The 22,637-nt window shown below is 37.7% G+C and overlaps 3 protein-coding genes across 3 annotated transcripts; 1 reads left to right on the top strand and 2 right to left on the bottom strand.

The window, feature by feature from the left end:
* Nucleotides 1-1,900: 1,900 nt before the first annotated feature.
* On the bottom strand, nucleotides 1,901-11,659 carry LOC107641830 ((-)-germacrene D synthase). The gene is made up of 7 exons (XM_016345268.3): nucleotides 11,505-11,659; nucleotides 8,037-8,313; nucleotides 5,979-6,351; nucleotides 5,630-5,848; nucleotides 4,715-4,853; nucleotides 2,753-3,001; nucleotides 1,901-2,217 (listed from the first exon to the last, which is right to left on the bottom strand). Exons 1-7 carry the CDS (start codon nucleotides 11,649-11,651, stop codon nucleotides 1,924-1,926), a joined length of 1,698 nt encoding a protein of 565 aa, XP_016200754.1. The 5' UTR covers nucleotides 11,652-11,659; the 3' UTR covers nucleotides 1,901-1,923.
* Nucleotides 11,660-14,394: 2,735 nt separating this feature from the next.
* LOC148563888 (uncharacterized) lies at nucleotides 14,395-16,202 on the top strand. Its single transcript, XM_088486971.1, has 2 exons — nucleotides 14,395-15,128; nucleotides 15,227-16,202. Exons 1-2 carry the CDS (start codon nucleotides 14,395-14,397, stop codon nucleotides 16,200-16,202), a joined length of 1,710 nt encoding a protein of 569 aa, XP_088343097.1.
* A 643-nt stretch (nucleotides 16,203-16,845) lies between these two features.
* Nucleotides 16,846-18,491, bottom strand: LOC148563889 (uncharacterized). The gene is made up of 2 exons (XM_088486972.1): nucleotides 17,858-18,491; nucleotides 16,846-17,459 (listed from the first exon to the last, which is right to left on the bottom strand). The coding sequence occupies exons 1-2, from the start codon at nucleotides 18,489-18,491 to the stop codon at nucleotides 16,846-16,848; spliced, it is 1,248 nt and encodes a 415-aa protein (XP_088343098.1).
* Between the last annotated feature and the right edge of the window lie 4,146 nt (nucleotides 18,492-22,637).

The following is a 22,637-nucleotide window of genomic DNA, read 5'->3' on the forward strand; positions in this document are numbered from 1 at the left end:
AAGTTATGGTTGATTGAGTGCGAAGAGGTCGGCTTGACAGCTTTTGCGATTCCTTCATTTCTTCATGAGTTCTCCATTTTTACATGCTTTTCCTTCATTTCCTTGATCCAATCTTTGCCTCCTAAATCTGAAATCACTTAACAAACATATCAAGGCACCTAATAGAATCAAGGTAAATTAAATTTAGCTATTGTAAGACCTAAAAAGCATGTTTTCACTCTTAAGCACAATTAAAGGAGAAGTTATAAAACCATGTTATTTCATTGGATAAATGTGGGTAAAATGTCATAAAATCCCCTAGAATCAATACAAGATAAACCCTACAAATGGAGTTTATCAGTGCCTCATTAAAAAACCCTTATTTCTTGGAAAAAAGAGTGCACCTAGGTACAAGACTTTTAGCTGTAGTATCTTTTTAGGTTACAAGCGTGCCAAGACCTCGGGAGCTCCCGTTCTTGGAGGTCGCACACCTTATACGAACCTTTACTTAGAACCTCTATTATCTTGTAAGGCCCCTTCCAGTTGGCAGCTAGCTTCCCTTCACCCGACTTCTGTCTTCCAATGTCGTTCCGAATCAAGATGAGGTCATTGATGGTGAACCTCCTTTTGTTGTAAAATAGAACTCTATGTGATTTTTCAGCTATTTTTATAGGGATTACTGCTTTCATTCTGTATGCGAGTCGGAAGGGTGTTTCTTCCGTTGTGGAATGTGGAGTAGTTCGATAAGCCCACAAGACTTGAGGGAGCTCGTCAGCCCAAACTCCTTTCGCGTCTTGTAATCAACGCTTTAACCCAGCCAATATGACTTTGTTGGTAGCTTCAGCTTGTCCGTTGGCTTGGGGGTGCTCTACGGACATGAACTGGTGCTTGATTTTCAAGTCGGACACCAGGTTTCTGAAGGTCGAGTCGGTAAATTGGGTTCTATTATCCGTGGTGATGGAACGGGAAATTCCAAACCTTGTGACTATGTTTTTATACAAAAATTTCTGACTTCTTTGAGTAGTGATGGTCGCCAATGGTTCTGTCTCAATCCACTTAGTAAAATAGTCAACCCCTACTATGAGGTACTTGACTTGGCCTGGGGCTTGGGAGAATGGTCCAAGTAGATCCAACTCCCATTTAGCAAATAGCCAAGGTGAGGTAACGCTGATGAGTTCCTCAGGAGGTGCTACATGAAAATTGGCATGTTTTTGGCAAGGTAAGCATGTTTTGACGAACTCGGCCGCTTCTTTTTGTAAGTCGGCCAGAAGAAGCCAACTCGAATTACTTTTTTAGCTAGTGACCGACCGCCTAAGTGATTTCTACATATACCACTATGTACGTCCTCTAAGACTTCTTTCGTGCTGGAGGTCTTAAGAGGGGTGTTGAAATCCCTCTTTTGTATAAGATATTGTGAAATAAGATATAGTTTTGTGCCTCCTTTATAAGCCCTTTAACCTCCTTTTCATCTTTGGAGAGCAAGTCGAATTTGAGGTAACTAACTATGGGAGCCATCTATCCTAGGTGTTGATTGTGTATGGTCAACACTTCTTCTTCCTTTGATATGGATGGCTTTTGCAGGGTTTCCTGAATGATACTTCTATTATTGCCTCCTGGTTTGGTGCTGGCTAGTTTTGATAGGGCATTAGCTCAGGAATTATATTTCCGAGTTATATGTCGGATATTATTTTTAGAAAAGTGTGTCAGCTGTTCTCGTGTTTCATCCAGGTACTTCTTCATAGTGGAGTCTTTAGTTTAGTAGCTGTCATTAATTTGTGAAGTTATTACTTGCAAGTCACTGAACACTACTACCTTCTCTGCCTCCACTTTAGCCAACTTTAAGCTAGCAAATAGAGTTTCATATTCTGTCTGATTATTACAAACTTAACAAATGATCCATATTCATATGACGCCACTAAGATGACACAAAAAAAAAGTGGATTCTTATATTGGCACGAGGTCTACAAGCAAAGCTTTAATGTGCTCTTTCATTACTCCTCCTGCATGTGTATAGCTATTTTCATCTTTGTACATCACAGCCATGTATCTTGCTAAGTTGACCACACGCACCAGAAAAGGCATTGGAATTTGAGTTGGCCTAAGACATTCCTCGTTAATATCCTTCCAAGCATCTGTTACTCTTTTTTGTGATTCTTGAATAGCTTCTTCTCTTGATACACCATGTTCTTTCATATAACATTCTAGAACTGAGACAACATGTCCTCTTTCTTGTTCAAACTGATCAAACAAGATGTTTGTGATTTATTTGCTTAAGTACTTTTATATGACAAATTAAGAATAAGATGAAAAGATTGAAAAAATTAAATTACTCTAATTCATTGAAATTAAATTCCAGAGTAAACACTCATATTGATTCCTAAAATATTTTAAATCAAACACTTTAACCCTCAACAAATTTTCATTTACTTTTAGGTTATCAAAATGAATTGGTCTTTCTAAAGACTAATTATTTGTCTCATAATAGTATTTGTTGAGAATCTTATTATATTATATTAAAAAACTTATTAGAAATTTTATTTGTCCAATATACACATTAAATTAAATATTTTGTTATAAGTTATAGAAAAATTAATCTGTCTTTTAAAGATAATTTATTAATTTTAAAAACCTTTTAAAATGATAAAAATTTATTCAAGATTAAAATATCTAATTTAAAATTTGTTCGGAACCAATTTAGGTGTTATACTGTAAATTCAATTACGCGCATGCAGTCTAATTCTTGTATACTATTTATGTTGTGCATATATAATACCTCATTGGAGACAATGTCGTCCATGATCCTGCAAATAATGGAAGAAGCTTTAACTATTTTGGGTTCACTAGCAACCCATTTGAAAATATATTCTGTGGCACTATCTTCCATGGCTATATAAGAAGCAGTTGTAAGCAATGGGTAAGTGCATGATATGGTTGATGTATGGATGTACTCCTCTGTTGTGGGTGTATAATTGTTGTTGAACCATCTCGCCTCACCCATGTAGGCTTCGACTACTTTTTTAAACTGCCACATCAAACCAATTCTATATTTGGTACTTTGAATTACAATCTGTAATGTGTTTTAATGTGATGGATGATGCATTTGCAGGATAAACATTAACTTTTATGTATATAATCCAAAATAGCGGATATTCCACCAAAAATAGCCTTCAATTATTAAATCGTTAAACTATTATCTAAATTTGTTAACAATAAAAATACTCACAATAAAAGTAACAAAAGGTTTCATCTTTCAAAATAGCGGCGGTTTGCAACGGCCACAAATCCAAACCACCACAACATAGATATAGTAGTGGTTATGCCAATGCCACGAATCCCTTTGCATGCAGACGACATTAAGATTGACAGTCAAGCAAATGTTATGAAATCGTTTAGTAGCAATTTAAAACCATCGCAAAACATAAAAATCGTAGCTATTCCTCATGTTCCTTGTAGTGAAAATAGGATAATATAACAAGAATATAAAATTCTTTTTACAAGTAACAAATGACTTTTGTATTTGATAAATTGTTTGTGTATTTGTTTTGAAAATTTGTTAGAATATTTAGACAACTATTTAAAACATGCATACAAAATCTTCGATCTTTATATTTTTTTCTTGTAAAAACATTTTTTGTAATTTATGAAAAAATTGCAAAAAAAATAATTTTCATTTATTGTAAAATACAAATTTTAAAGATAAAAATATTTAATTTTCTAATCATTTTTACAAATAACTACATCAAAATTCAATCTCTAAAATCTTTTTTAAAAATATTTATTTAATAGTTCGGTATTTTTTTCGTATTTTAAAATATTTTGAGAATATTTTTGTTATTAACAAATTTAAAAGGTGCTTTATTTTGTCAGCAATTTGTGTTCAAGATCATTTTTTGTGGTTTAATAGAAAATAACAAAAACAAATAATGATATTTGACATGTATGTTTTCTATTTAAATTCAATTAGGGACGGAGTCAACTTTTTTCAATTAATTTATTTAAATTTTAAATTCTAAACTCTGAACTCCCCAAAAAAAACTAAAAAATAAGTTTACAATAAAAATAAATTAATATTAACCAATTAAAAATTAATTATCTATAATTATTTGTTAAGAGGGAGGATAGCATTATTAGTTTATTACCAGTATATTTATAAAATAAGTTTGACGATACACGGTTTTGTGAACTTTTCTTATTATATATGAACCTTTTTCCTTTTTTTTCTTTTTTTGTGAATTTCTACCTTTCATGCCTAAATAAAAAAAGAAAGTAAAATTTTAAATTGAGATAGATTTAAGAGCAACTTATAAATTAAATATATCAATCTTTTTAAGGTTAGGTGATATTATGTATATCATATTTTTGATTGATCATAGTTATATTGATATCATTTTTTTTAACAAATTAAAATATTGCAAATGTTTAGTATAATATATCACGCCTCTTTCATCAAAAGAATAAAAAATCATAATGTCACCTGAATCTCAAAGATGTGAGTCTCATCATATATATATTTATAAAATACAAACATGGATATTCGATATATTATCACAAATAATTAACATTTTATAAATCAGGTAATATCGTAAGTTATGTTTGGTTGACGTTAAAGAATATCAATGTCGTATTAGTTTGAATGTTTGATATAGTTGAATGACGTGGTTTAATTTCTAATCAATTTAAGTTGAGAACACAACCAGTTTATTGTCAAACAGCAAAAGGAAAAAATGATACATACTTGTTTTTGGTAATAATCAGTACAATATACTCGCCCTTCTTTCTCCATTTCTTCTGCCATTTCTTCATAAAACTTCAAGAGAGAACTATATGATAATCTCATGTATTCTGGAAGATCATCCAAGCAACTAATATCCCACCTAAGATCATGAAATATTTTTATCTCAAACTTTTCAACTTGAATGAGATGAGACTAGTAGTATATTCAGTATCAAGGTAAAGTATATTTTCTATTCCTAATGTTTATAATTTTCTTTTATAAGACTTTAATTTTAGTATTTAATTTTATTCATTTTTATCTTTAACATTTTCAATTCATTTAACTTTGTTTATTTGAATCAAAATTATCCCTAAATATTTTTATTTAGCCCCAATCATTTTAGATAGAGTTAATATTGTATTTTTGACACAAATAAAAAATATTATAGACAAACTGAATAAAATTAAATATTAAAAATATTTTAAAAAATTCACGAACATTAAAAATAAAATTAAACCATATTTTACTATTCTTTATAATTATATCTAAATCAAAACATATATACTCTAAATATATATATACAGTTAGGTATTTACTAGTAAAATTATTTTTTTAATTATTTTAAAAGATTTAAAATTTAAAATTTAATTTTTAAAATTTTAGGATAGTCGACTATATATAGCAATCACTAGAGGGTGACCGGTGGCAGCAATGTCAGAAGATGGTCAACAATAAAAAAATGAAATTGTAGTAGTATGTTAAGATTGTTAAAAAAAAGAAGAAAAAAAAATAGTAAGAAGACATTGTGAATACAAAGATGATTTTTTTTTTTATTTTTTTTATAAAAAGGTTCATTCAAATTGACTAGCAAAAATTGATTTCCTAATTAATCTTTTTGTCACTGAAGTTCTCTAATGATAAAAATTGATATCCTACCTCTCAATTGCCTGAGTGAAAAGTTCTAGTTCATCAATTGTTCCATATGCATCATATGTATCATCAATGATTGATAACATGCCGAGTGTTTTTGTCATTATTTTTCTTGCTTGAGAAAATTGGGGCTCAAAGTAAACACCCAAACTCCAATAGTAGCATTCCACAATCCTATCTCGCACAAATGGTAGTTTCCTAGGTACATCCAACTCCTTCCACCACCTGAAAATTAAAAAAAAAATAGCGTATTTCAATAAGGAGTAGTATTAGATTCCTGAAAACTAATTTAATTAATTAATTAATAATAATATAATGCATAATAAATAGAAGAGTTTATGGTTAAGGAGCTTACTTGCAAATATTTCCGGCTTCCATTTGGTACAAGTTTTGTAGGAAATTGAAATCCAATTTTGCTAGAGAGAGTATAATTTTATCATGGGTAGGATCTAGTTCATAAATTGAAATATATTTTCGTGCCTCAAACCTAGGCAAGCCATGGTGGAGAGGTTGACTTAAGCCACGATTGACTTTTGCTGAAAGAGAAGTGCTCAATTGGGTTGTAATGGATTTAAGGTGAATCGAAGTGAATACAAGAGCTTCATCTAATATGTCTTCTCCATGAATCCTAAGATGTGAAGCTTCATATAAGCTTAAGAGTCCCTCAACATCTGTGACAAGTTTTTCATTGAAATTTCCATGCACATCCTTAAACCTTTTGAACACATCTGAGAGGTTTTATTGAATAACCACAAGGTTGAGAAATCATTATTAGAGGTGATAAATCAACTACAAAAATTAAGGAGGAGTTCATAGCATAGAACATAAAGTATATAATTTAGTTTTTGTTATAAATATATTGTATATTGAACACAAATTTTTTGTGTCAGTTATTGGCTACTAGCTAATAGATAGAAGAATTATCCAATAACTAATTGAAACTGGCCTGGGTAATAATTTAGAAAAATGCTTTCAAAAATAATTTGCCAAAAGAAAATCTACCAAAATTCAGTGGCAAAAAAATAATACTATATGGTTATATATATGGAGCTTATGAAAAAGTTTGATAATGCTGCTGTAATTAAGTTTGATATTTTATCATAACATGTTTACTTATTTGGTTGTTAAATATTTGATTATTTTAATAACTGATTATTTTATTAAAAAGTTGTGTAAAATAATATGGAAAGATATAAAATTAATTTTTAATATTTATAGAATATTTTTGTAATTCACAGTGCTACTAAGTAACTAACACTATTTAGCCAATTTAATTTTCAACCAACAACTAATGAGACCTGCTAGTAAAATAATTAGAGACAGATGCAGAAACATTCAAATTTAATGTCTCTCGCACCTTCTCTCTCATCTATATAAAATAAAAAAATATATCCCTAATCTAATCTTGAGCACATCAAATAAAAAGCAATGACTGAAATTTTAATTTTAGTATTCATTTAATATATAATTGGGAGCAAATGTACGCATGAAAAATGTATATGAAATTGTGATGAATAAAAAAAAAAGGAAAATGAAATGAAAATGAAAAAAAAGATGTATGTATGCGAAATGTATGTGAAATTGTGATAAAGAAAAATTAGAAAATGAGAACGAAATGAAAATGAAGAAAAAAAAATATAACTGCGATGGAAGATGGTGAATACAAAGCAAATGGTGATAATGGGAAAGAAAAAAAAATTCAATGAAATTGGGATGGAAATGCAAAAGAAACAAGGAAAACAGTAACTTTTAAAGGAAACTTCACTAAAGAGTAAAATTAGGTATGTAGAGGGTGAAAATTTTTACTAAATTTAAAAAATATATATATATGTATTGAACGTAATAAATTTTTTTCATGAGGTTTTTACTAAAAAAATAACTTTCATTCTTCGCCAAAAAGGATTCACAAATGGTTACTTGCTGATTTGTGTGGGATAGATCTAATAAGTTGTTTAACAGAAAATAAAACAACATCAGTTAAACTAAATTAAAGCAATTATATTTTAAACGTTGGATTTTTTGGTCATTTGTTGGCTGATCAAATATTGGTTAACTAACATTTTAATTTCTTGTACTGCCTTTTAGTGGGGAAAAAAATTGACTAATATTTTATGCAAGAAAAAAAATATTAGCCATAAAATTTGTTTCCTTTTTTTCAAACCCCTCAAAAGTTATTAGTTGCACTATTAGTGTTTCCAAATGAAGAAATAATTGAATTTTAATTAATCTTTCCAAATATCTTGTGAATATAATAATCAAATAGAGAAAGGATATGTCATTTTTTAAGATATTGATTATATATCTGTTTTTCTTTTGTTATTTAATGTTCAGAATAGTTATTAGAAAATTGTATCATTATTCATCTGAATAAGAAGAAACAAATCTAAAATAAATAGATAAGCTTGAAACTTACTAGGCGAAACGTAAAATTTTTGTTGCCTTAATAATCTAAAAAGTAAAGCAAGGGAAGCAAGGTTGTCGTCATGATTTATTTCTCCATTTGTGGTGTAATCCTTGTGAATTTGTTGTAACACTTCATCAACTTCGCATTCAAAATGATAGTGCAAGCCCAAACGACATATTGAGTCAATTAGGTTAAGTTTTTCCAAGGGTTTCACAGCTGTTGCTGTAAGCATTTTGGTCACTTCTTGCTTTAGAGTTTCAATTTGTGCTCTAATATGATCAAGCTCCTGCAAATAGTACTTACTTGTATTATTTAACATGTCTATCAAAATAATAACCATTGATTATTTTAGGATAGACTAGTTAATGAGCTGTGAATTAAACTATATTTATTAATAATAGCTACCCCAGCAAAGATATGTTGATGAAGGGATGCCTTAAATATAAGAAAAATGACCAATTATATTATCATGTATTGGTATCAATATAAGACCATATTTGATAATAATCTCGATATACTAATAGAAAAACATTAACAATAATTGAAGAATAACATAAATAATATAGGCATAAATAAAATAATTTTTTTTAAATAAATATAACGACAATTTACATAATTAAAGTAAATTTGTATGGAATTTATCTAATTACAACTTTTTAAAACAGAAGACATACTTATAACTTTTTTTTAGTCTAAGTAAACTGCCACTAGCTATAACAGTTTTAACTTAAAAGTAATCCGCTACAGACTAGCACGGATTATATGTGAAAAGTATTGAGTAAAAACCGATAGAGACTATAGCAGTTTATAAAAAAATATTGGTATGCACAATTCGTAGGAGGCTCTAGCGGTTTAGGTAAAGCTAATTTCTCTATATATATACAAGTGCAAGACGATTGGAAAGAAGTGGATATATTTAGAGATCCAATTAATTAATGGAACATAAAAAGAGAATATAATTTAAGGTAAAAAGAAACTTTATTAAATAGATAAGAACTGGATTAGATGCAAATAGGGAGTCAATGTGGATCACATTGTCAAAATTTTAATTCGATTCGCACTAAAATTATCGGATCCAATATCTACGTTTTTTTAGTTTGGATCTGAACCGCACATTTGCGAATCATATATATTTGCAAAATATAAAATATTTTAAAAAATTATTTTAGTAAAAAATCAATAATTTTTTTTTATTTTTTTAACTCCTAAAATATTATTAAACATATTTTTTTAAATAATAAAATAAAATAATATAACATATATGATAATTATTAGTTAAAATATAACATAAAATGAATATTTATTTATTTATTTATATTTTGTAGATTCGTAGTATATAAGAAAACCTACCTAAAATTCGCAATTCGATCATATTAGTGTGCGAATCGAATTTAATTTTATATCAATATACTGTGTATACACAGATAAAAACAAAATCAAACATATTAAATAAAAAAAATATTGTATAATAATGATATATTTGTGCATATTTTTTGTGATAAAAAAATTTACAAATAAATGAAATATAGAATAATTTGCTTAAATATTTTATAACAATTTTTTTATTAATTTTTTTAATATACATGTTTAGTGTAGAATGATAAAGATCATTATAATGATTATTACTTTGCTTATTTAAGCTTCAAATAAATGATCATCACAAGATAATTATTTAGCATTATCTCTTAACACTCATTATAATTTGAAATAATAATAATAATAATAATAATAATAATAATAATAATAATAATAATAATAATAATATATTTTGATTATGTTACTAATTCTAATTTTTAATTAAATTATTTTATTATTCCAAAAATTCTCATATTTTAATTGCTTGCTATACCTATATATGTCAAATATATATATATATATATATATATATATATATATATATATATATAATAGTGATGATAATTAGTCAACTTAATTCTATTATTTATATTTATAGTAGAAGACTCAAATGTCAATTCAGTCATATTTAGAGATTATAAAAAATTTCACATATTGAAATTTACTAGAAAATAATCAACTTTATGTAAATCGCTAAAACCTCTCATGGATTGTGCATATCAACGTTTTTTCATAAACTGTTATAGCCAGTAACAATTTATCATTTATACATTGCTTGAATTCTTTAGAAACCGTTACAGTCTCTAACGGTTTCTATTCAGCACCTTTTTTCACATAATCTGCACTAATCTATAATAAATTACGTTCAAATTAAAATCGTAACTGTTTATATAAAGTAAAAAAAATTATAAATATGTCTTCCATTTTAAAAAATTATAATTAGATAAATTCCAAACAAATTCATTTTAATTATATAATTTTTCCTAAATATAATATAATAAAAATAGACAATGTCTGATAGTCTCAATTTTTATTTATATATGTATTTCTATTGTGTGTATGTCTACTCTCTCACCTTTTAATAAATGTGAGGCATGGTGCCCCTCTCCAGTAGATATAATAGGTGTACATATGTTTTTCCTTCTCCTATGTGAGGTGATTCAATAATTAATAGAAGTATTTCAAGTATTTTAAGGATATCAGTATTTTAATAATTTTATTCGTTATATTTATATATATATTAAAATTAATATGATGGTTAAAATTATTATAACATTGATATTTTTAAAATATTAAAAAAAATTTAATTATATATATTATTTATTATAATATTTAAAATATATGAGGATTCACATTATATTATTTATTTTTGACATGTCTAAATTGTAATATCTTTATATAATATTATTATAAATTGAATAAATAACAAATTTTTAAAAATTATTTATGATAGAAAAAATAATATATTTATATATTAATGATTTTGATAAAAAAATTATAGTGATTATATATATAATTTTAATAGAAAATATAAGTTATAATTATTAATTTTTGTACACGTAAATTCGTAATTATAAATACATAGTGGCTAATTTTGGTGACTGATTTTGATGTGCAAATAATACTTTTAATAATTTAAACATTGTAATTAAATATAATTGCATAAATTTTTCTCTAAAAACAATCAAGTCAAACCAACTAATTTAGATACAAGCAAATAGATTTTGTAAAATGAGATTAAATGCAACGATACACATTAACTAAAAAGTAATTACACTTTATTTTTTGTTCATTAAACCAATTGAATGAGAAATATAAACAATAACAAATATTAAAGGTAGAAAATCCCTCTAATGTGAAGAGGGAGAACAGAATACCTTCCAAACTTTGGATTAAGCTTTTCTAAAGTAGAAAAAATTGGTAAAGTATAGTGAGAATCTAATCACTTTTAAATTAATATAATAAAACTTATTTATAAAAATTTACAAATTCAGAAATTTAATTATATAATTAATTTTTTACTTTATTATTCTATACTTCTCATTTTAAAGGATTATTTTTTTCCAAATCTTAGAATGCACAGCAGACAGAACCATATGTATTATCAACATTTATATATACCTGCTTTGGTTCTGAAGCATATTCAAGAAAATAGTCCTTCCAAATGCTGGGGTGAAAATTCGCCGTATGGCGAGCATGCTCATGCAATTCAAAGTTTGCATTATTATGATTGAAGCAACTAAGTGTTGAAGCTGCTACACCATACATCTTTCCTTTGTTTTAAGGAATTATTCATCCCTTAACTCCTATATATAGAGATTGAAAAGTCTTATTTTTCAAAATTCTAAGTATTTAAATGTTAATTGTAACGCCACATCATCATCGTGAATTATTAAAGGCACTTCAATTGTTCCATATCCATAACATACATAATAGGAAAGCCACCAAAAAAATTGTTCCATATATCCATCATGTTTTCCATGTTGGTCTTACGTGGACCTCTTATTTTTGGGTCCATAATTCATAAACTGTACCGTACCATCTCACATATAAAATTGCTAATGAGTGAGATCGATCCAGTAATTAAAACCACATAACAAACCTTCACTTTCAGTGATGCTGGAATAATTGTTGGAGATAAAGCTTTGTAGCCTTACGTTATTTTATTCTTGTTTCGCTCTTTGTGTTGTAGTTGTTTTGGTACTATTTTGTCTTTTGGTTTTAAGTTGATTCTAGGGATGTCAATGGGGCAGGGCGGGGGCGGGGGATGCCTCCCTGCTCCCCATCCCCGCCCTCAGATTTGCTCTCCATTCCCGCCCCATTTCCCGCCGTGGGGGAATATTGCTCCCCATCCCCATTTCCCACGGGGCGCCATTTTCCGCGGAAATTCCCCATCTACATAATAATTTTAACTAATTATTAATTTCCATATGAATAGAGTTACAAGTATCTATCTTATACAAAAACTGCAAGATTTTATACAAAAAGTCTAAATGACACGATGGTGACTTCTTTCGAAATAACGCAATGGGGGGACGCAACGATGAGCCAAAGGAAAAAGCAGTGGACGAGGTGGAAGACGCGGGAACAGAGAGGAGAATGGACACGACGGCAGAGTTACGAAAAGGAACGCCGCAAATAGAAATTACGATGCGGTAAGGGTGATGGCACGGTGAGGTGTGACGATGCGGTGAGAAGGGTGACAAAGGGGTGGCTGCAGAGAGGTTGGATGGAGTATGGACAGCCTTAGGGATCTCTGAATTGAAGAGGGGTTATGCAAACAAAGATTAGGAATTTTGGGTTTCTATATATATATATATATATGTGTGTGTGTGTGTGAAAAATGACTAAAAAATATATATATGAGAAATAAACTATTAAGAATAATTCAAGGAATTCATAAATTTCGGGGAATAGCGGGGACGAGGCGGAGATCTCCGCTCAGGTCCCCGCGCCTGCTTCGGAGGAATTTTGTCCCCCATCCCCATCCCCGCAGAAAAAATTCCCCACAATCGGATCCCCATTCGAGGCAATCCCCGCAGGGATCTCCGCGTCTCGGAAAATTTTGCCATCCCTAGCTGATTCCTAATGGTAATGGCATAGGGAATCGAATTTTGAACCATCTAAAATTTCAAAAATCTGTGTGCTTCTTCCTTTTTTAGTTCGAGCTACTTACCAACAATAAGCCTTCACTTTCAGTAGTGAAAACATAATCTAATCATTTTCAAGTGATGTTGTTTGAATATTATAAAATAAATAATATTCATTTAAGATCAATAATAAATTTAAAAAAAAATTAAAAAGGCTTTTTTCAAATAAAAAATTAGAATTTGTTTGTTACCTGGGTTCTCGGGTTATCGGTAGGTGGTGACTAGGAGAGAGAGAGAGAGGGAGGTCCCGAGCGGGCGTGGAGCGCGTGCGGGCAACGTCGGAAGGAGTGGGGGGTGGCCACCTGCAAGGACACTCCAACGATCAAGTCAGAGTCCGTACTAGGGGTGGCAGAATTAGGTAAGGGTATGACGTACCTTGGGGGGAGAGCTGTCATCTCCCCTTATATACCGTGCTGGGTGGGCCTGGTGGTGGCCTAGCCCATTAGTTGAGGTGTCGAGCTGTCTCCTTCCACGTGTGCGCGTCGTCCGTACTTAAGGTCGGGACTCCGGGTACCGACCATGGGATTCCGACCCGAATGGTGGCAGGCTCAGCGTGGTTAGTTAGATCCCCGGGTCGGGCGTGGCCAACCGATTCGTAGGGATCTGTTATGGTTTTTGGGCCTGGGTGGGGCAGTGCCCCGACCCGACGACTTCTTGGCCTGGGCTAACAGCCCGTAACAGTGCCCCCAACGCGCCAGCCTTGAGGTCTGGGCCTCATGGCTGGGCGTGTTTGTCTTACTGAGGCGGCGGGTCTTCTTCTTTTTCGGTGGCTCATTGGTGTCGTTTTGCTTTCCTTGCGTTTAGTCGCTTCGATTTTCGTGTTGCTTTCTTGGTTTTGGCGCCGGGCATTAAATGTCCATCACTTCATTGATTTGAGATTTTGGGCGAAATGGCAAATATGCCTCTGTCTTTTGGCGCTCTTCCTCGGCGGTTACGCTCTCCTCCCTTTATTTTCATTTCGTAACCCCCTCTTTTTTACTTTTTCCTTTTCTTCTTCCTTACTTTCTTACGTTGTTGCTGCTCCTGCTTTTACTGCTGCTGGTGCTTCAAGCGTTCTTGCTCCCTTGTCCGTTCCTTATAAATTTTGTTTCTCCTGGTAAGCTTTCATGGCTTTCCTCTTATTTTGGTTGTTATTTTTTATCTTTCGTGTATTTGCTTTGCGTGTGCTTAGGTCTTTTTGTTTTTTGCTTTTAGAGGGGGTACCACTGGGTTTTATGTTTCTGGGTTTTTCCTGCGTTTTTGCTCATGTTTCTAGGCTAGTACAGGGAGGTTAGGGGGAGATTCGTATTTTTCTTTTTGCTTTCCTTGTTTTGAGGGTTCTCGACTTCTCGTGTTGACTAAGTGGTGCCCCCGCTGTAGGTATGGCCGAGCGTCTTGCTTCCTCGAGTCAGGCTCAGCGCCCTTTGGCTGACTTTGTCGACCACTACGCTTGGGTCTCCTCCGACGTGAAGGATACTCCTTCTAAGATGACCAAGGAGGGGCTCCAGAAGTTACGACAATCCGGGATCTTATGCGGAGGGGGTCCCGAGGAGGCGCTTTATCAGGTTTATGTCCCTGCTGGTCGGGAGCGTGTCTGCCAAAAGAACTTGGCTTCTCCTACGGTTGTTGATTGGCTGTGGGTTTACGAGCCTATGTTCACGACTTTGGGGCTTCGTCTACCCTTTTCTTCTTTTGTTATGAGCTTATTGAGTCGTTGCGACGTTGCGCCGTCGCAGCTTCATCCGAATAGTTGGGCCTCCATCCGTTGCTTTGAGATGGTCTGCGAGTACCTCGAGCTACCGCTCTCAGTGAATGTCTTTCTCTATCTCTTCCTTCTTACGAACCCTTCTGGTCAGGGGATGGCTAAGAAGGGTTATATGTCTTTTAGGGCCCAACAGGGGCGCAGAATTTTTGGCCTCTTTGAGGATTCTTTTCATGATTTTAAGTCTACTTTTTTTAAGGTTAGACCGACTGATGGTCATCAGCCTTTTTGGCTCACGGCTGAGGGGGCTCGGCGGATCCCGACGTACTGGAGTTTTGGTGCGGGGTCTGATTATCTTATAAAGGTGTCTTATGACTGGCTGAGCTCGGAAGATCGCAACATCGCTGATATTCTGTTGGCCATTTTTGGCGAAAAGAACCTTAATCCTTGTGTGTTGATGGGGGACCGAGAGGCCGGTCGAATGTATGTTGGTGGGTTACCTTCCCTTTGAGCTTTTCATGTTTTCTTTTTCTATTGTTGATACCTTTCTCTTTCCTTTTGCTCGCAATTTCTATGGCTAGCGGGAAGAGGACTTTGGCTGACTTGATGAGCCTCATCAAGGGGAATGAAGAGGGTGAGGGTGATCCTCCGCCGACTCCCTCGGTGAGCCCGAAGCAAAGGGAAGCTGGGGAGGCTAGTGGTTGGGTGGATGGGGCTGACCCGGTTTATCGGGAAAGCGCTGTTTCTGCCGAGAAAGTTAAGAGGTCTGCTAGCATGGAGACGAAAATTTTTGAGGAAGATTTTGGTGATGATGAACTGAGGGTTGTGGGTAATCCTAAGAAGAGGAAGCGGGATACCGGCAAGGCCCTCTCGGTTATGGAGAAAAATTTTGATGTTGGGGGCTTTATCGAGTCCCAGCTGCTCCCTGGCACCGAGGATTTTTTTCACGAGGCCGATCTCTCTGGGCAGGCCAGGTGGATTTATCGCAGTCTTCTTCGTGCTGCTGCCATTGCCAAGAAAGTGGAGTCTGTTTTGGCCAACTATCATGCCATGGAGGTGAAGCTTCGGAACTCCCAGAAAGATTTGACGGACTCACGATCTCGGGAGGAGTCTCTGAAGGCGAAGTTGTCCGATCATGAGAAGAAGGCTGAAGAGGACACCAAAGAGATTAATAGGTTGTTGGATCGGGATATGACTTTAATGAAGGACCTGAATACCTCCCGAGGTGAGACTGTGGCCATGAAGAAAAGGGTTGAGGAGTTGGAGGAGAAGCTGAAGTTGGCGGAGAGCTCAGCGGAGGCGGTTTCTCGAGAGATGTCTACTCTGAAGAAAAGGAACAAAGATCTTGCAAAGGGAGCTCGCGATGCCGTTAAGATGACTGAGGAAGGGATAAAGCTTCAGGTGGCTGTGTTGGCTCCCGATCTTGACCTCTCTCAAGTTGGCGCGATGAAGACTGTGGAGGGTGGGAAGATTGTTGATATTCTTTGAGCATTTGGAAATTTCCCGACTTTCTCTTGCTTTCCTTTTGTAATTTGTTTTTTGGGGCTTACTAGTAGGCGCCCTTTGGTTGTATTTGAACACTTCTTTTTGCTTTTGCTTAAGCGTTATTTTGGTTATTGTTGGTTTTTATTCGGGCCGTCGTGGCCTTGCTTTTATTTTTCGCTTGCTCGGGCCGCCGCAGCCTTTTGTTTAACCGTTTATCATGGTGCTTACTACTTGAGTCGATTTGTTTTCGCTTGGTCCCTTATGGTTCCCGGGGTGATCAGTCCCGAGTTACTGTTAGGTCGACCGTTTGCCTTTTTCGCCGTGCTTTTTATTTGAGACTTGCAGAGAGAAAACTTGCAAAAAGTAAAGCTTACTATTTCGTTAAACAAGGAAATAATGTAACGCGTAAGTAAATGAAGGGTAAAAGATAATGATTTGTATAAGACATAAAAGGAGGACGTGGGGGTGGAACCCAGAGGGGGGTTGGGGTCGCGTGATCGCCCCTTCTTATGAGTAGAATCTCTTCTTACGAGTAGAACCTCCTGAGGTTCGCCATGTTCCATGTTCTCGGTACCTCGTTCCCATCCAGTTTTTCTAGCTTGTAGCCCCCTTTGCCAAGGACTTCTTTTACTCTGTAGGGTCCTTCCTAGTTTGCGGCTAGCTTGCCTTCTCCCGGTGTTGGTGGTCCTATGTCGTTACATCGTAGAACCAAGTCGCCTTCTCCCAAGCTCCTTTTCAATACTTTGCCATTGTATTTGAGGGCTACTCTCTGCTTTATTGCTGCTTCCGCTAGGTGTGCCATTTGCCTTGTCTCGTCGGCTAGGTCTTTCTCGATTGCCTCGCTTCCTCCTCCGAGGAGTATCCTCGGGCTTAGCTCCCCGACTTCGACTGGGATGACTGTGTCGACCCCGTATGTGAGTCGGAAGGGGATTTTGCCGGTGGATGATTGAGGGGTGGTCCTATATGACCACAGTACTGAGGCTAGCTCGTCTGCCCATGAGCCTTTCTTCCCTTCGAGTCGCTTTTTTAGCCCCTTTAGGATGACTTTGTTGGCTGCTTTGACCTGGCCGTTGGTTTGGGGGTGTTCGACTGAGGAGAACTTCTGTTTGATCCTTAGTCCCTCTAGAAACCCTTTGAACTTTTTATCAGTGAATTGTGTCCCGTTGTCCGATATGACGGCTTCCGGGATCCCGAACCTTGTGATCACCTGTTTCCACATGAACTTTTGGCAATTTGCTGCGGATATGCTGGCTAGTGGCTCTGCTTATACCCATTTGGTGTAATAATCTATGACCACTATCAGGTACTTCACTTACCCGGGTCCTGGTGGGAATGGTCCCAGGAGGTCGACCCCCCATTGGGTGAAAGGTCAGGGAGCCATCATTAGACTGAGCTCTTCGGGAGGTGCTTTGTGGAAGTTGGCGTTCTCTTGGCACTTTTTACATTTTCTCACAAACTCCTAGGCATCTGACATCATTGTGGGCCAGTAGTATCCTGCCCTGATGATTTTTCTTGCTAAAGATCTTCCCCCGATGTGGTGACCACAACATCCTTCGTGTACCTCCCTTAGGACGTAGTCCGTCTGGTCGGGGCGTAAGCACTTAAGTAGGGGCTGTTGGAGCCCTCGCTTGTATAGTTGTCCTTGTATGATTGTGTACTTGGGAGCTTCCCTTTTAACAGATTCCGCTTCCTTTTGGTCGGGGGTGTTTCTCCATGCTCCAGATATCGGGAGATGGGGTCTATCCATGAGAGCGGGTTTGGTGCTTGAGTCGTGCATATGACAATTGCAGGTTCCGTTACTAGCCCTTGGATCAAAGATCTGTTCCCCGCGCCGGGTTTGGTGCTTGCGAGCTTGGAGAGGAGGTCAGCTCGGGCATTCCTTTCTCTGGGAACGTGTTGGACTGTGACTTCTTTGAAGCTTTTGCATAGCTTTCTTACCTTTTCCAAGTATTTTTGTAGCAGTGTGTCCCTCGCTTGGTAGCTGCCATTCACTTGGGAGGTGACGATTTGGGAGTCGCTGCTAACTTCTACCCTTGATGCTCTGACTTCTTTGGCTAGCATTAGTCCCCCTATCAAGGCTTCATACTCGACTTGGTTGTTTGAGACTGGGAATTCGAACTTGATAGATTGTTCGTAGGCTAATCTTGCCGAGTTTTCGAGGATGATTCTGGCCCCTCCGAACGTTTGGTTGGATGCTCCGTCAACGTGGAAGTCTGCCATGGCTTGGGCTTTGATTGCTTGCCTAGGTTCGTACTGTAAATCGTATTGGGATAGCTCCACTGCCCATGCCATCATTTTTCTCACCAGGTCGGGTTTTTGGAGGACTTGTTGGATGGCTTGATCGGTTCTCAAGACGATTGTGTGCCCTTGGAAGTATTGTTTTAGTCTTCTTGACGAAACTAATAGGGCGTAGGCTAGCTTTTTCAACTTGGTGTACCTCGTCTCTGCCCCTTGAAGTGTTTTTCTGATGAAGATATTGGGTGCTGGGTCTTGTCCTCCTCTCTGACTAGGACCGTTGCCATTGCTTGCATGGTCACAGCCAAGTACAAGTATAGGGGCTCTCCTTCTCTGGGCTTGCTAAGTATGGGAGGTTCCGAGAGTATCCTCTTAAAATGGTTGAATGCCTCTTCACATTCCTGGGTCCATTCAAAGGTGATTCCTTTCTTCATTAGGTTGAAGAATGGGGTGGCCCTTTCAGTCGAGGCTCCGAGAAACCGAGATAGGGCTGTGAGCTTCCCGGTGAGCCATTGTACATCTTTGATGCACCCAGGGCTTGTCATTCTGAGAACGGCTTCGCACTTGTCTGGGTTGGCTTCTACCCCCTCTCTGGGTTATCATGAATCCTAAAAATTTTCCTGCTTCCATGGCGAATGCGCATTTGAATGGATTGAGTCGCATTTTGAATTTCCTTAATGCTCCGAAGACAGCCTGGAGGTCATTTATCAAATTGCTCAGCTCTGCTGTTTTTACCAGGATGTCCTCAACATATACCTCTACCGTCTTGCCGATGAGGTCGGGGAAGACTCTGCTCATCGGCCTTTGGTAGGTGGCCCCTGCGTTCTTTAGTCCGAAGGACATTACCTTGTAGCAGTAAGTGCCCCCTGGTGTAATAAAGGCTGTCTTGTCTTTGTCAGGTCGGTGCATCGGGATTTGATTGTAGCCGGAATAGGCATCCATGAAGCTGAGGAAACGATATCCCGCTGCCGAGTCCACTAGGGCATCAATGTTGGGAAGGGGAATGAGTCTTTTGGACATGCTTTGTTCAGGTCGGAGTAGTCTACGCACATCCTCCATTTTCCACTGGCTTTCTTGACTAAGACAACATTGGATAGCCATGTTGAGTACTCGAGTTCCTTGATGAACCCTGCTTCTAGTAGTCATGCTGTTTACTTAGCGACTTCCTATGCTCTTTCTTGTGACATCTTTCTTCGCCGCTGGGCTATTGGTTTGGCTTCGGGCTTTATGGCTAGCCGGTGAGACATGACTTCGGGATCTAACCCTGGCATGTCTGATGGGGTCCATGCGAAGAGGTCGCTGTTTGCCCTTACGACTTATATGAGGGGGCCCTTGAGTTCATGGGGTAGGTTTCTGTTAATGAAGGTAAATTGATCTGCCGATTTCCCTATCTGGAATTTCTCCATGTCCCCTTCTAGTTCGGGTCTTGGTTTGTCTCCATCCTGACGTCTAGATCTGCTAGGAACACGCCAGCTGCTTTATTGGATTCTTTCCTTAAGGAGAGACTGGCGCTGTCGCAGGCGACTGCCGTTTCTAGGTCTCCCCTTATGGAGCCAATCGTTCCCTTGTCCGTTATGAACTTCATTGTTAGGAACTTGGTGTATATTACAGCTGAGAATTTATTGATAGTTTTTCTTCCTAGGATGATGTTATAGGCGGTGGAGTCTCTAAGGACTACGAAGTCTGCCATAACCGACTTTCTGGCGTCGCCAGTTCCTAGGCTGATTGGGAGAGAGATCATCCCGTCGGGTTTGATGTAGTTATCACCAAGTCCCATGACTCCGTGTTGGTGACTTTTGAGGTCGGATTCTCTGAGTCCCATGGCATCGAACACGTTCTTGAATAGGATGTTTGAGTCGGCTCCCGTGTCGACGAGGATGCGCCTAACTAGCCATGTTCCGACCATTGCTGTAACTACCATGAGGGGGGGTTTCGGGGAGGTCATCGAACCATTTGTCTTCTGGGCCGAATGATATCGTGGGGAGCCTCTTGCTGGTGGTGGGGCTGTCCGTCGAGATGGAGAGCACCCGGGAGTCCTTTCTTGTTGCCGACTTAGATTTAGGGGGACTATCTCGTCCGACTACAATGTTAACTACAAAAGCTGGGGGGTTACTGGCATCTCCTGGGGGTTCTTGTCTTGGCTTGACAGCCCGGTTTCGGTCTTCCTCGGAGCGTTCCCTTTCTCGCCTCCTCGGCTCCCTGATGAGTCGAGAGAATTCACTCAGTTTCCCCTCTCTGATGGCCTGTTCCAAGGCATCCTTGAGGTCGAAGCAGTCTTGTGTTTTCTGACCAAACCCCTTGTGGTAATCGCAGTAAAGGATTTTGTTACCTCCCGTTCTCTCCTTCAGGGGCCTAGGTCTGGATAGAATTCCTTTGTCTGCGATTTGCTGATAGACTTACACTATAGGCGCCGTAAGTGGCGTGTAGTTCGTGAACCTTCCTACCCGTGGTTGCTTGGGTAACTTGTTTAGGGTGCCGTCTCTTGGAACTTCTTTGTACCTTTCGGTCTGATGCGCCTGCCGAGCTGGCGGGGTTGGCGTTTATTGGCTGCCACGACCTGGCTAACCTCTTCATCATTAATGTACTCTTTGGCTATGCTTTGGATTTCCTGCATGGTCCATACAGGCTTGGTTATTAGGTGTTTCCTAAAGTCTTCATTCAGCAGGCCATTTGTTAGGCATAGGCTAGCGACTGAGTCCATGAGGCCGTCGATTTCTAGACATTCGTCGTTAAATCTGTCCAGGAATTTTCTGGTCAGCTCACCGGGTTTTTGGGTAACCCCTAACAAGTTAATTAGGTGCTTTGCTTTGGCTATGCATGTCGTGAACCGTGCTAGGAACTTCTGGGATATGTCTGCGAAGGTCGTGATGGATCCTTGTGGGAGAGTGTTGAACCATCAGATCGCCGGGCCGGCCAGGGTTACAGAAAATACTCAGCACCTGACAGCGTCGCCTACTCCTTCCAGATTCATTCTTGCTTCAAAAGCTGTGAAATGTTCCTGGGGGTCCTTGGTCCCATCATATCTCATGTCCGTCGGCTTGTCGAAGTTTCTCGGGAACCGGACCTTGAGAATTAAGGGGTGAAAGAGGGTTGCTCCGATGATGACGGGATCTTCTTGTCTCCTGGCCTCTTCTTTCTGGGACTGCCAACGGCTTTTCGGCTTGCTTCGAGTGAGTCTGGAAGTTGCTTGTGTATGCGCCTCTTCGTGCCTTGTTAGGCTTCTACCTTGGCTATCGTGCGCACGGGAGGGGGAGCGGGTGTGGGCGTGGGACCGGCTAACACCGCCGTGTGAGTGGCTGGCGTTTCCCTGGGATTGGTCCCTCGTCGCCAATTCCCGCTCGAGGTTCTGTACCCTGTGCTTAAGCTCTTGCATGATCTTAGCGCTATCGGCCCCCGTTCCCCCGAATGGGCGCCTTTCGGGGGTCTGGGTGTACATTTGGTTGGGCTAAGCAGATGGTCTCGGGTGCTCGGCAGCGCGGGCTGTTGAGCTTGCTCTGCTTAAACGGGCTCCGCCTCCTTCGCGGAGCCCCTCTGAAGTGATGTGTCGCTCCATGTCTGCGTCGGGTTCCCACAGACGGCGCCAATGTTCGTTACCTGGGTTCTCGGGTTATCGGTAGGTGGTGACTAGGAGAGAGAGAGGGAGGTCCCGAGCAGGCGTGGAGCGCGTGCGGGCAATATTGGAGGGCGGACGGAGCGGGGGGATGGGGGGTGGCCACTTGCAAGGACACTCCAACGATCAAGTCAGAGTCCGTACTAGGGGTGGCAAAATTAGGTAAGGGTATGACGTACCTTGGGGGGAGAGCTGTCCTCTTCCCTTATATACCGTGCTGGGTGGGCCTGGTGGGGGCCTAGCCCATTAGTTGAGGTGTCGAGCTGTCTCCTTCCACATGTGCGGGTCGTCCGTACTTAAGGTCGGTATTCCGGGTATCGACCCTGGGGATTCCGACCCGAATGGTGGCAGGCTCAGCGTGGTTAGTTGGATCCCCGGGTCAGGCGTGGCCAACTGATTCATAGGGATATGTTATGGTTTTTGGGCCTGTGTGGGGCAGTGCCCCGACCCGACGACTTGTTGGGCTGGGATAACAGCCCGTAACAGAATTCAATAATTTGTTGTTAAACAAGTATAATAAATTGGATGTCTAAGAAAAAATAATACATATAAAGGGAGATGCAAAAGCAAAACAATTGACACAAAACTAAACA

The sequence above is a fragment of the Arachis ipaensis genome, chromosome B5, assembly GCF_059453495.1.
Source record: "Arachis ipaensis isolate K30076 ecotype BB chromosome B5, ASM5945349v1, whole genome shotgun sequence".
NCBI lineage: Eukaryota > Viridiplantae > Streptophyta > Magnoliopsida > Fabales > Fabaceae > Arachis > Arachis ipaensis.

Excerpts from the sequence above, each read along its gene's own strand:
- LOC148563888 (XM_088486971.1), top strand. The coding sequence starts at position 14,395 with ATGGCCGAGCGTCTTGCTTCCTCGAGTCAGGCTCAGCGCCCTTTGGCT. Across the intron at positions 15,129-15,226 it reads CGCAACATCGCTGATATTCT|CTTTTCATGTTTTCTTTTTC; the intron begins GTTGGCCATTTT and ends CTTCCCTTTGAG.
- LOC148563889 (XM_088486972.1), bottom strand. The coding sequence starts at position 18,491 with ATGGCATGGGCAGTGGAGCTATCCCAATACGATTTACAGTACGAACCT. Across the intron at positions 17,460-17,857 it reads GTTAAAAGGGAAGCTCCCAA|AGCCACTAGCCAGCATATCC; the intron begins GTACACAATCAT and ends GGGTATAAGCAG.
- LOC107641830 (XM_016345268.3), bottom strand. The coding sequence starts at position 11,651 with ATGTATGGTGTAGCAGCTTCAACACTTAGTTGCTTCAATCATAATAAT. Across the intron at positions 5,849-5,978 it reads GAAGCCGGAAATATTTGCAA|GTGGTGGAAGGAGTTGGATG; the intron begins GTAAGCTCCTTA and ends TTTAATTTTCAG. Across the intron at positions 2,218-2,752 it reads ACGACATTGTCTCCAATGAG|TTTGAACAAGAAAGAGGACA; the intron begins GTATTATATATG and ends TTGTTTGATCAG.